Source organism: Schistocerca piceifrons, chromosome 2 (assembly GCF_021461385.2).
Source record: "Schistocerca piceifrons isolate TAMUIC-IGC-003096 chromosome 2, iqSchPice1.1, whole genome shotgun sequence".
NCBI classification, from domain to species: domain Eukaryota; kingdom Metazoa; phylum Arthropoda; class Insecta; order Orthoptera; family Acrididae; genus Schistocerca; species Schistocerca piceifrons.
This window is the reverse complement of record NC_060139.1, coordinates 584,394,570-584,408,846: the sequence shown is the minus strand read 5'-3', so window position 1 is coordinate 584,408,846 and position 14,277 is coordinate 584,394,570. Positions and strand designations below refer to the sequence as shown.

Here is a 14,277-nt window from a genome sequence, read left to right as displayed (position 1 = left end):
AGTACATGAAATTACAATCTGAAAGTAATAAAAGATCAAAATAAGATGTCTGTGAACCCAAAGAAAGTCAAGCCATAAATTTAAGTAAACGCAGTCAACAATGTAACATAAGAATCAACTTAATTTTTCTAGGAACTCCTCAACAGAATAGAAGCAGTGACCCACGAAGAAACTCTTCAGTTTCGATTTGAAAGCGCGTGGATTACTGCTAAGATTTTTGAATTCTTGTGGTAGCTTATTGAAAGTGGATGAAGCAGTATACTGCACACCCTTCTGCACAAGAGTACATACGGAGGACATTCACAGGTCCAGTGCTGTTTGCACAAAAAGAGACAGCTAGTGATCTATCGTCATAAGGCTTTAAAAATGAATGCGAATGACAGAAGAAAGGGATGGGAGCTCCCAACGTATATTTCGCAAACGCGCGAATAATGGGTACTACAAATTTGCTACGAAACGACATTCCATACCATGCAGAAATAATTTAAATATTTATTTGACAATGATAGAGCAAAAAAAAAAAAAAAAAAAAAAAAAGGTTCAAATGGCTCTGAGTACTACGGGACTTAACGTCTGAGGTCATCAGTCCCCTAGAACTTAGAACTACTTAAACCTAACTAACCTAAGGACATCACACACATCCATGCCCGAGGCATTATTCGAACCTGCGACCGTAGCGGTCGCACGGTTCCAGACTGTAGCACCTAGAACCGCTCGGTCACTCCGGCCGGCGATAGAGCAAAAAATTAAAACGATCGACAGAGGGTCTTCATCGTTCTGTACGTCGGGAAGCAGTCTGTGCGACATTCACAGACATACAGCATGTGAAGATATTGATGTATGAATAGAAAAATTAGTCAACGCGCGGGAATTACTCCACTGTCAGTTGTAACTGTCTTCGATGGAACTGAACGAAGATTATAGAGACTTTATGTATAACTGAAATACATTGTTTAAATCAAGGAGCATGCCTGGAACGATTTTTCGACTTAAAACTCGCCGTTGTTGAATTTACGAAGGAAAATGGAGTGCCGAAATGAAAATTAGAATATCCGGACTGGATTGCAGTTCTCGCATTTTAAATGAACTTGACTGCATATTGCCCACAATAAGACACTGCAAGACGAGAAACAAGTTCTTTCCGATTTGATAGAGATGCATTTTAAAAAAAATCGCGTTACAGAAGGGAGACATTGTGATAAAGACAGTCCATTTCGTTAAGCTCACTTCCGTTAAAGAAAACGGGAGATCTGAAGAATTCATTGCGGCCTTGAAAGAATTGCAAGGATAATTTCCTAGATGTTTTGAGGACATGCCAATGTTACACCTATTTTCGAGACCGTTTGCTGTTTCAGTTGAAAGCCTGCATCTGCATGTGCAGGCGTAACTGATTGATGTGCAAGGTAATTCCCGTTCTACAGACAAATCCCTATAACTTTAAAACTTTCCGGGACGTATGCATTGCTTTCCTCAGGTAGAGTTTCCGCGTCTCCATAATGACGTTGCAAAAATGCTACAATATTTCGATCAACATATATGTTTGAAAGACGTCTTTTCGACTATGAAACTGAATAAGGCACGATTATGTAACAACCTGGGACCGAAAATCTGTGAAACTGTCCGCGTCTGTCTGTATGCTCACAATTTGTACCGAATAAAAATTATATTACGTCTTCGGCGCACCAAAAACAATTAAATAATACTGGAAATTTGTTTTGTTTGTGGTCTATGTTGTTGAGAAATGTGACTTACAAAACCAAGTCACGTGCAGTGCGACTACATTGCCATTTAAATGCAACGCATTCGCTGTTTCCCACTTCTCACCCTCGGACAGCACGGCGTGGTGGTGGAGGAAGTGTGCCAGTCTGGCTGACTGCTGTGACACTCCTGCCGTGACAAGGCCCTTGAACCTCCTTGCCCCCCCCCCCCCCCCTGCCTTATGGTGACTTATACCAGTTTCAGTGCGGCCATCCTCAAATGGCTCACGTCAATTTGTTGCCATTAGATCCAGTGTCTTTCCATCGCGAGTTGGTTTGTGAACCATCTGTTCTAGGTAGTCTTGAGATTTGGCATTTAGTAATATTTAACAGGACGTCTTGTCACCAACACCACTTACAAAACTATAATTTTTCCATTTCATTATTAGACGATTAAAGTCTCCTCCGATGATGACAGTGTGACTGCAGAACTTATGTACCAGCCAACTAAGATTTTCTATAAAGATATCAGTTACATACAGAGGTGAATCTGGTGTTCAATACAATGACCTGATTATAAATTTATGTCCATCCTTGATACTGCTTTTTGCCCCGACAATGTCGCATCCAGATTCAGTGTCTATCTCTGTAGATTTGAGTTTCTTATCTACTGCGACAAATACCCCCCCCCCCCCCCTCCCCTGTCTTCCCTCCTCAACTAGTGTTGTCTCAGCTAATAATATAAAAGCGTAATGAATGCTGTGTCAGACGTTACGTTTCACTCGTCTCCCACAACTTTCCTCTACAGGTTTGATCTGGGCATTAAGCACATCCTTGTCTCAGGGGTAACATGGACACGCAGCGTCACGGAAATGGGTTGTCGTTAGTGGGCAGATCGCTTGTTATGATCCACTGCGACTGATAACCGCCAACCACTGTCGTTAACGAGGAATTCCGCAGCAGGCACCAGCTCTGAGAGACGACGAAAGCTGTCTGATACGCATCCGGTTCCAGATACATTAGAAATCATGTCCTCAGATGTAACATGGAGCCGTGATGGGGTTAGCTGCAAGATTAACTCGAGATGTTAAGACAAAGACTATATTGGATCGAAATGAGTATCGACTGCGTGATATTAGAAGAAGTTATACACTATAAACACCTTTCCTGTGAGTACGGAGAAAATTGACACCTTGTTCTCGAAGCCTCGATGATGACCTACGCTTGTTACCGACACATCAAAGACACGATGGAAACTTTATGTCTTTCTGAAACACCATTGGGAGCAAAATACTGTATTGAAACTCAAGTAAAATTTCACGAAAGAAATAGCTGTTCAACTTCTGTCTTTCTGGGAGCGAAACAGGGATACTAAAACTAAGAGGTCAATGCCAGATCAAAGCAGCAGAAATGAAGTTCCTATGTACAGCAAAGGGTTGGTCCAAAAAGAAGTCATATAAGAAATGATCGCACCAAACATTAGATATCTATTCGATAAGACAAATATTGATGAATACCAAAATAAATGACTCCAGTACGCAACGAGAATGGATGAAAACTGTGTTACGTGTAATGTGTGTAATATAGGGATTTCAGTAAGTTAAGGAGAAAATGAGAAAAACAACAATAAATAGGAGAGTTATAAAGCGAGTAACGCGAAAGTCAAATACGTTATCTGAAAAGTCCTCAGCGTATACCCCTTCTCGATCTCATTACCAGATTTCACGTGTGCAGTGAATGTTTGGAAGGAATCTGCAATCTTGCTCTATGGCTGACAGAGATACACTGTTGAATAGAGCGTAATGGTAGTGATGACGTAGGCTTTAAGCCTCTGTGATTCGATCTTGAAGAGGCGATCGAAATCCTACCACTAGGATGCGTTGTCACTAGTACTTCTGCATCTATGTACATACTTTTCAAGACACTGTACGAGCACAGTGCATGGCGGAGAGAACAAAAGATTTCACTTAAAGAGTGAGATCCATTTACTTCAAACACAATGAAGAAAGAACGCAACCGTAAAACAGTTGTTATCCGATTCGCCTGTGTTTTTAGAATATACAGTGAGATCCTTCGAAGAATTCATAGCCATGTCAGAATGTCACAAGTATAGTAGGGCATTTGTTCACTACCGTGGCCCTAATATTCAGTCTCAAAACGGGATATCACCGAAGTCCTAGATTCGATGCACGGTAAACCCAGTTCGATTTTACTGAGGCGGATGATCACGAACAAGTCATCCACAGCTTCGAGAGGATAAATCAGAACCTGCTTGTATAAATAAACATCAATATTACCACGTTCGCTACTGAACTGTGGCCCGATCGTAAGGTTTTGGCTGAACTGTGAGTAACAGAATGATGAGGCAGTTTAATTGTAATCTATTCGTCTACGTGTACGCCGCACATGCACCTGTACCTGCATTCACCAAACCCAAACCCTACCATCGGATCGTCCCAGGGTATAACGTGACTCGTCACTCCAAATCGCTCGTTTCCAGTCACCCACGGTCGTGCGCTGCTCTTTAGACCACCTCAACTTTCTCTTATCATTGGCTACATAAATGTGTGCCTTATGAGGAACTGCTAAACCACTCTAGGCCATTATTTTTTAACTTTGTAACTCACGAGTGATTCCTCCCACTGATTTCATCCTATTTTTTTACAGCCACACTACGCTATGTTAGATGGTCCCCGTCCGTCAGTACATAAGGTCTTTCTGCTCGTGGCTTAGTTGAGGTTGTTCCTTCTCGTTTCCACTTCACAGTTACATCACCACCAGTCGACCTGGGCAGCTATAGAAGGGTTGGAATGACGCTAATGGACTGGTTACTCAGGTGACATCCAATGACTGATCTACGTCGGAAGTCACTCAGCTGTTACTGATTCTCTGCTAACAACACAGAACTCCCCTCCTCTTTTTATACTGGCGCGTCCGCCTCTCGTGACATGTAGTAGTCAGTTTCGCATTACATGAGAATGTCTGAATACTTTTGGTCATATAGCATATTTTCATAACTGAAATGTGCCCCAATCCATGAATTACAGACTATTCATTTATCTATGAATGTCAACCTCGTTGCCCAGATAGGACCAATGAAAATCGCATTAGAACGCTTCGTCTGCCTATAAACAAAGTTGCTCACAAAATAAATGTCAGTCCACAGTCGAATTGTAAGTAGGCTGCTTAGGTTTTTATGTTGGTAACGCCACGTAGTGCTCTGTATGAAAATCGCTGACTACGCTGTGTGCAGTCTGTGGCTGGTTGGACTCACTGTTGGAATATTCGCTTGTGTAGCGTTGGACAGTTGGATGTGAACAGCGCATAGCGTTGGGCAGGTGGAGGTGAGCCGCCAGCAGTGGTGGATGTGGGGAGAGAGATGCTAGAGTCTTGAGCGGATGATCTGGACGTGTGTCCACCAGAAAAAGGAAATTTGTTTAATTGGATGTCACAAAATTATATATATATATTATGACTTTTGAACACTATTAAGGTAAATAAATTGTTTGTTCTCTATCAAAATCTTTCGTTGGCTAACTGTGCCTATCAGTAATTAGTGCCTTCAGTAGTTAGAATCTTTTATTGAGCTGGCAGTATTGGCGCTCGCTGTATTGCAGTAGTTCGAGTAACGAAGATTTTTGTAAGGTTATAAGTAGGCAGTTTAGGTTTTTATGTTGGTAACGCCACGTAGCACTCTGTATGAAAATCACTGGCTGTGCTGTGTGCAGTCTGTGGCTGGTTGGACTCATTGTTGGAATATTCGCTTGTGTACTGTTGGGCAGTTGGATGTGCACAGTGCGTAGCGTTGGGCAGTTGGAGGTGAGCCGCCAGCAGTGGTGGATGTGGGGAGAGAGATGCTAGAGTTTTGAGTGGATGATCTGGACGTGTGTCCACCAGAAAAAGGAAATTTGTTTAATTGGATGTCACAAAATTATATATATATATATATATATATATATATATATATATATATATATATATATATAATGACTTTTGAACGCTATTAAGGTAAATAAATTGTTTGTTCTCTATCAAAATCTTTCATTGGCTAACTGTGCCTATCAGTAATTAGTGCCTTCAGTAGTTAGAATCTTTTATTGAGCTGGCAGTATTGGCGCTCGCTGTATTGCAGAGTTCGAGTAACGAAGATTTTTGTAAGGTTATGAGAAGGCAGTTTAGGTTTTTATGTTGGTAACGCCACGTAGCACTCTGTATGAAAATCACTGGCTGTGCTGTGTGCAGTCTGTGGCTAGTTGGACTCATTGTTGGAATATTCGCTTGTGTACTGTTGGACAGTTGGATGTGCACAGCGCGTAGCGTTGGGCAGTTGAAGGTGAGCCGCCAGCAGTGGTGGATGTGGGGAGAGAGATGCTAGAGTTTTGAGTGGATGATCTGGACGTGTGTCCATCAGAAAAAGGAAACTTCTTTAATTGGATGACACAAAATTACATATATATTATGACTTTAGAACGCTATTAAGGTAAATACATTGTTTGTTCTCTATCAAAATCTTTCATTTGCTAACTATGCCTATCAGTAGTTAGTGCCTTCAGTAGTTAGAATCTTTTATTGAGCTGGCAGTATTGGCGCTCGCTGTATTGCAGTAGTTCGAGTAACGAAGATTTTTGTGAGGTTATAAGTAGGCAGTTTAGGTTTTTATGTTGGTAACGCCACGTAGCACTCTGTATGAAAATCACTGGCTGTGCTGTGTGCAGTCTGTGGCTAGTTGGACTCATTGTTGGAATATTCGCTTGTGTACTGTTGGACAGTTGGATGAGCACAGCGCGTAGCGTTGGGCAGTTGGAGGTGAGCCGCCAGCGTTCCTTGCCGCCAGCAGTGGTGGATGTGGGGAGAGAGATGCTAGAGGTTTGAGTGGATGATCTGGACGTGTGTCCATCAGAAAAAGGAAACTTCTTTAATTGGATGACACAAAATTACATATATATTATGACTTTAGAACGCTATTACGGTAAATACATTGTTTGTTCTCTATCAAAATCTTTCATTTGCTAACTATGCCTATCAGTAGTTAGTGCCTTCAGTAGTTAGAATCTTTTATTGAGCTGGCAGTATTGGCGCTCGTTGTATTGCAGTAGTTCGAGTAACGAAGATTTTTGTGAGGTAAGTGATTCATGAAAGGTATAGGTTATTGCTAGTCACGGCCATTCTTTTGTAGGGATTATTGAAAGTAAGATTGCGTTGCGATAAAATATTGTGTGTCAGTTTGGTGATGAAAAAAAATGAAATGTCGTGTGACGAGGGCCTCCCGTCGGGTAGACCGTTCGCCTGGTGCAAGTCTTTCGATTTGACGCCACTTCGGCGACTTGCGCGTCGATGGGGATGAAATGATGATGATTACGACAACACAACATCCAGTCTCTGAGCGGAGAAAATCTCCGACCCAGCCGGGAATCGAACCCGGGCCCTTTGGATTGACAGTCTGTCGCACTGACCACTTTTTTTTTTTTTAAATCTCATTTTGTTCGGTTTCTTTCGTTGCATCTGCTCGGGGCGGACGTCGTAAGACATTCATTTAAGTTCGTTGTTGATCGATTAACTCAGTTTCTTTATTACAGAGGGCTGCTAACCCTCTGACCGAACACGCTGAGCTACCGTGCCGGCGTCCACTCAGCTACCGGGGGCGGACAGTTTAGTGATGATCAGAATAAGTAAAGAGAGAAATGTCTGAGTACGTTCGGTTTTGCTCAGCTATTTGAAAATCAAATAACTTAAGAGTTTTTCCAGCACTGTCGTTCATAATTGTTCTAAGGGGACGTTTCATAATGTACAGCCGTAGATTTAAAAAAAAAAAAAAAAATTTAAAATCAGGACAGCTAGGAAAGAGTTCCACCCGCTGCTCCCAGGAGAAAAATGGTACATGTTGACCACACATTAAATAATAAGTCACAGAGGCTCTGCCCCCAAGTACATATGTTTAAGAAAGGTAAAATGTTAATATGAGTAAAGAGCATCTTGCAAAATTATTTCAACGAGTTCTTATAGAACAAAAAGGTTAAAGACCTTGGTTCCTTGTCGTCAGTTGGAACAGTTACAAGTATTATTCTACTTTAAATAAGCTCCTGACAGCAAAATAAAGTTTAATGCGATTATCCATAAAACAAAAAACATGTGCAAGAAAAGGATTCTAATTTGTTTCTTCGGCTGAAAATTTCCGTCAGACGAATTCACAGTTTTGGCAGGAATCAATTCGAAACTCCAGTACCCATATTTATAAGCGAATGCTTATTTCATAGTGTGGGAAAAGGCAACATTACAATATTTTCCTTGATATAAACAGATCTAACGGTTATGGGATTAGGTCGGACTAACAACGGTTTTTCCCTCTGGTCATATTTGGAAGGAAGCTATTAATAATAATCAAAAACGACAAGCAGTAGAAAGGCGAGCATCACTCGATGTAAAGCGTCGACAATTCCGTTAAGGAGCGTTTCAACTTTGCGACCCTGTAGTAGTTAATTTATTCTTATCTCAATAACGATAGACAAAAAGCTGCAATGTCACAGTATGGGTAGTAACCCTCCGTGCAAACCCAATATGGGTTCTAATTTATATCACCAACTCCACGCCGTCATAAATTTTAATCACAAGCGAAATGGTAATAGCTTACATGATACCCGGAATTATTTGAGTGTCTACTTGAAAACATGTTACACAATGGGTTATGGTGCGTTTTTTTGGCAGATTACTTTGTCCAATTTGCTTTTGTGAAGTGTAGCCCCTGTTTACTATTCGTCTGGAACCGCGCGACCGCTGCGGTCGCAGGTTCGAATCCTGCCTCGGGCATGGATGTGTGTGATGTCCTTAGGTTTAAGTAGTTGTAAGTTCTAGGGGACTGATGACCTCAGATGTTAAGTCCCATAGTGCTCAGAGCCCTTTGAACCATTTTTTTTTTTTTTTTTTACTATTCGACTGCCGCAGTTAAGTCGTTATAAAGTCTCATTTTAGTTTTTTGATGTGGCATGATTACTCTGTTTTCTACTTTCCTGCGGGTTAATTCTTCCTTAGGAATCAAGGGAAAAAAATAAAAACTTTCAATAATGCTCGTGTCATGCACTTTCCAGACATATTCACGAGTCACTATGCTGAGTCAAAACGTATCCCATTGCTATTGTGGCTATGAGTAATTGGACTTCAATAGACAAATGAATGATTGTTTAGTGAAATATTAAAATTCGGCTCATCTACATAAAATTCGTAAGGAGATCATAAATCAAACGACATATTTCGATAGTACCTTTCATCTTCAGGTAGGATATCCAAGAAACTTTAAAAAAGATTCGCCTTTACACACAGTCCTCTTCATATCTGGCTGCACCGTTGAGCCCACACACTTGCTTCCTTCTACATATCAGTTTCCTTCCACCAGCATTCACGACTGCCTTGTGGGAAATGCACATCAATATCGGTAACATGGATTTACACCACTTACTGAAGATTTCACATGTCCCTAAGCAGGTGTTAGAGGAGTAGCGGAACACCATTCAGTTGAGTGGGTGTCGAAGTCTCTGTACAGGCACATTTTTATAGTGCTCAACAAAGGTACGTGGGTGGCACTGAGGGTGTTGCCTTTCTGTAGGATCTTCGAAGGACCCTTTGCCATTTTATCCATGCATTTGTCCATATTGCACATTCCCCTGATCACGCCACAAGAGGGCGCGTAACACGAATCCTGGAAAAGCAAAAGCATTAACACCCTTTGCTGATTTGGGTCACGTTCAAATTTCGGTGAATGGTTTTGGAACAGACAACGAGCTGTAGACCGGTGTGGAGAACTGGCTGGCAAGCACAGGCGGCTGCCTTCGGTGACGAGGGTATTGGAAGGGAGGAAGGGAAATTGGGTTTAACACCGACGGAGCACAAGCTCAGATGATGGCAAGTATGGGTAAGGAAATCGGCAGTGTCCGTTCAATGAATTAGGGAAATCACTGAAAACCTGAATGTGGGTGGCCGAACGTATGTTTGAATCGTCGTTCTTCCGATTGCGAGTCCAATCTATTAACCACTACGCCACCTCGCTCTGTGAGGGTATTGGGAAGTTGGTACAATGCTACGACGAATGTCTAAGACGGAGCGGCGACTATATAGAGAAGTAGCTGGAAGATATAACTAGATGTTGCAAACAATGCAGTTTTGATTTTCACTGTGGTCTCCATTTTTTACAACCGATGAGAGGTTGAAATATATATCTACAGTATATACAGTATATATGGTTCCTAGTTGGTTTTAGTGACTGTTGCTTACACTATAATGCCCTCACAAGTGAATAAAACATAATTTTCGCTATGAGGATCTGACTCACGTAGCATAAAATAGTATAAATTTTTACGTCACAGATGGAACAGTCCACACTTAAATGGGCTACAGGGCACTTAAATGTGATTTTCAGAGTATCCATGTAGATATTTCCACAACAATTTAAATGCAAGACTCTACCGTTATATTTTAGAAATTGATTTGGTATGACTGCTACATTTCTATGCCCTTTATGGTAAGATGTTAATCTGGTTTTGACTTTTTTTTCTTTCTCAAAAACGCGCTATGACACTGGAGTGTGAGACATAGACTAACATTGTAAATGTCTGTTAATTTATAGTATAAACTATGTCAGTACGATCAATGATATTCAACATACGTACATTGGACAATATCATTGTATAAATATTTCTTGCCTACGACTATATGAAACTTTGATTGTGTGTAGATTTTGTACGTGAATATGAGACGATCGGACGAATTCAAGAAAACAGTTAACATCTGATCAATAACTAATACAGCTGTATTGTATATGCTCTGACTTACTATAATTCTTTTACGTAAGCAGGTACCTCTGAAGCAGGAAGCCGCTAGGCTCAAGCCTCTAAATCGACCATGTCAAAATGCAACTGAGATCATTTAATTGCAATCTGAGGTAAATTCATTTTTAGGCTCTTTTTTTTAAGATTCCCGTTTATTTTACCTGAAAATGAGAGACTGGTCTCGAAACGTGTCGTGTGACTTGAGATCTAATCACGAATTTTATGTGGCTGAGCCAATTTTCGATATTTCACTTGACAATGATTCATCGGTCTATTGAAGTTCTATTGCACGTGCGCCGCAGCAGTAATGAAACACATTTTCTGGCAACATATTTTCAAATTTTACTACAAGGTGTACAACTTTGCTTCCGCCGTTTGCCGATAGGTGGCGACAACTGTAAGTAGCGGTCGAAAGAAACAGATCGCAGACGTCAGGCAGTTATCCTGGACCTCGGTCAACATTACGTAATTCAAACATTAGTCGATTCGTGTCTGCGTCATAAAGTTGTTCTTGATTGAAAATGTCAGTTTACGAGCCTAATGCTCGTCATTTGCGGGAGGTGTTACTGTTTTGTTTCGATACGAAGAAAACAGCGCCTGAGCCTCATCGAATGGTCTCAAGTACGTATGGTAAGGACGCTATTAGTGAAAGAACGTGTCGTGAGTGGTTCAAAAATGGTTCAAATGGCTCTGAGCACTATGGGACTTAACATCTATGGTCATCAGTCCCCTAGAACTAATAACTACTTAAACCTAACTAACCTAAGGACATCACACACATCCATGCCCGAGGCAGGATTCGAACCTGCGACCGTAGCAGTCGCGCGGCTCCGGACTGAGCGCCTAGAACCGCTAGACCACCGCGGCCGGCTGTCGTGAGTGGTTTCAACGCTTCAAGAACGGTGATTTTAACGTCGTAGACTGGCACTGTGGTGGAAGAGAGAATGTTTTCGAAGATGCGGAATTGGAGACATTGCTGAGTGAAGACTCGCGTCAAACTCAAGAAGAATTGGCATGATTAGTGGGAGCGACACAGCAAGCCATTTCAAAACGTCTCAGAGCTATGGGCATGATTCAGAAAGAAGGAACTTGGGTCCCGTCTGAGTTGAAACCAAGAGACGTTGAACGGCGTTTGTGTGTTTGTCAACAGATCAAAAATGGCACTGATGGTTCAAATGGCTCTGAGCACTATGGGACTCAACAGCTGTGGTCATAAGTCCCCTAGAACTTAGAACTACTTAAACCTAAGTAACCTAAGGACATCACACACATCCATGCCCGAGGCAGGATTCGAACCTGCGACCGTAGCAGTCGCGCTGTGAACAGTTCCTTCAGAGGCCAAAACGGAAGGGATTTCTGCATCGCATTGTGACCGGGGACGAAAAATTGGATTCATTACGATAACCCTAAACGCAAAAAATCATGGGGATATCCCGGACATGCTTCCACGTCGACGGCCAAACCGAATATTCACGGCTCCAAGATCATGCCCTGCATCTGGTGGGACCAGCTCGGCGTCGTGTACTATGAGGTGTTAAAACCAAGTGAAACAATCACAGGTGCTCGTTATCGAACGCAATTAATGCGTCTGAGCAGAACATTAAAAGACAAACGGCCGCAATACAGCGAGAGGCACGATAAAGTGTGATTTTGCAGCAAGACCACGCTCGACCCCACGTTGGAAAAGAGGTCAAAATGTACTTGGAAACGTTAAAATGGGAAGTCCTAACCCACCCGCCGTAGTCTCCAGACATTGCTCTCTCTGACTATCACCTGTTTAGATCAAAGGGCCGGCCGGGGTGGCCGAGCGGTTCTAGGCGCCACAGTCTGGAACCGCGCGACCGCTACGGTCGCAGGTTCGAATCCTGCCTCGTGCATGGATGTGTGTGATGTCCTTAGGTTAGTTAGGTTTAAGTAGTTCTAAGTTCTAGGGGACTGATGACCACAGCAGTTAAGTCCCATAGTGCTCAGAGCCATTTGAACCATACATCAAAGGCGCATGGCCTGGCTGACCAACACTTCCGATCTCATGAAGAAGTCACAAATTGGATCGATTCGTCGGTCGCTTTAAAAGATGAACAATTTTCTCGACGCGGCATTCGTAGACTACCCGAAAGATGGGAGAAAGTAGTGGCCAGCGATGGAAAATACTTTGAATGATACGTGTGTAACCAATTCGTTTCGTTAAAGCCTCAAATGTTGAGGAAAAAATGGCGGAAGCAAAGTTGTACACCTTGTAATGTTTCTCAACCTCGACGTGATCTGGTGTTACAAAATCGCCGACCTCGGCATGCTGAAAACTACGCGCTGAGCCTCACTTGAAGCCCGGACACTAACGTTCCGTGGTGAATGGTCAGTAGGAGAGCGCAGTGTTTGTCCGCAGACGCTCTGCTGCCGGTACTCACGCAGTTTCCGTGACGCGAGGGCGACGGGAACGGCGGACAGCACCGCTACGGCGGCCAGGCTGCACAGCACCGCGCGCCGCAGCCGGGGGGTCATGGCGGCGACTGACGCCGCGCTGCAGGCCGACTCCCAATATACCGCCAGCGCCGGACGCCTCCCACCCCGTCTGCATCTGTCGCATTCATCCACCTACTGGCGGCGTCGGTGCGATGCGTGTGAGCGTCGTGGGCCCCACGGCTGAATGTACCGTACGCGCAACGTAACTTGACACTTTCGCGCGGGGGATTCTGGGAGTGGTGGAATGGACAGAATACCTTACAATTGTTTCCAGCACAGTCGACTGGTGTATGAAGTTATACGAGGCGTGTTTTTTTTTTTTGAGGAAGTACCGTTTTGAAATTTAAAAAAAAAGACGTGCTAAGATATCTCAATAATTTTTTTTTACATGAAAGCCTGCACCTTTATCTACTTTCCTACATAATTTCCGTCAATACTGAGGCACTTGTCATAACGTTGTACCAGTTTTTGAATACCCACCTCATAGAAGTCTGCCACCTGACTTGTTAACCACTGCATCACCACTGTTTTGACCTCGTCATCGTCTTGAAGACGCTGACCGCCCTGGTGTTTCTTCAAGTGCAGGAACAGATGGTAGTCACTGGGCGCAAGATCGGGGCTTTACGGAGGATGATCTAGAGTTTCCCATCGAAAAGATGTGATGAGATCTTTGGTCTGATTCGCCACATGAGGACGGGCATTATCTTGCAGCAAAACGATGCCCTTGCTCAACGTCCATGGACTGTTTGCTTTGCCGGCCGGAATGGCCGTGCGGTTCTAGGCGCTACAGTCTGGAGCCACGTGATCGCTACGGTCGCAGGTTCGAATCCTGCCTCGGGCAAGGATGTGTGTGATGTCCTTAGGTTAGTTAGGTTTAAGTAGTTCTAAGTTCTAGGGGACCGATGACAACAGCAGTTAAGTCCCATAGTGCTCAGAGCCATTTGAACCATTTGAACTGTTGCTTTGATTCTCGTGTGATGTAGGCCACCCATGTTTCATCGCCCGTAACAATTTGGCTTAAGAAATCATCACCGTCGTTGTGGTACCGCTCCAGGAAAGTCAATGCACTGTCTATACGTCTGGTTTTGTGCACATCGCCAGCCGGGGTGGCGGTTCTAGGCGCTACAGTCTGGAACCGCGCGACCGCTACGGGCGCAGATTCGAATCCTGCCTCGGGCATGGATGTGTGTGCAGTCCTTAGGTTAGTTAGGGTTAAGTAGTTCTAAGTTCTAGGGGACTGATGACCTCAGAAGTTAAGTCCCAAAGTACTCAGAGCCATTTGAACCACTTTTTTGTGCACATCC

At 43.1% G+C, this 14,277-nt stretch overlaps 1 protein-coding gene across 1 annotated transcript in view; it reads right to left on the bottom strand.

The window, feature by feature from the left end:
- Positions 1 to 13,012, bottom strand: part of LOC124775617 (protein takeout-like) — a 93,245-nt gene extending 80,233 nt beyond the window's left edge. Inside the window, exon 1 of the mRNA XM_047250445.1 lies at positions 12,919 to 13,012. Coding sequence (XP_047106401.1) covers positions 12,919 to 13,012 — 94 coding nt within the window. The remainder of the gene's footprint in view (positions 1 to 12,918) is intronic.
- Between the last annotated feature and the right edge of the window lie 1,265 nt (positions 13,013 to 14,277).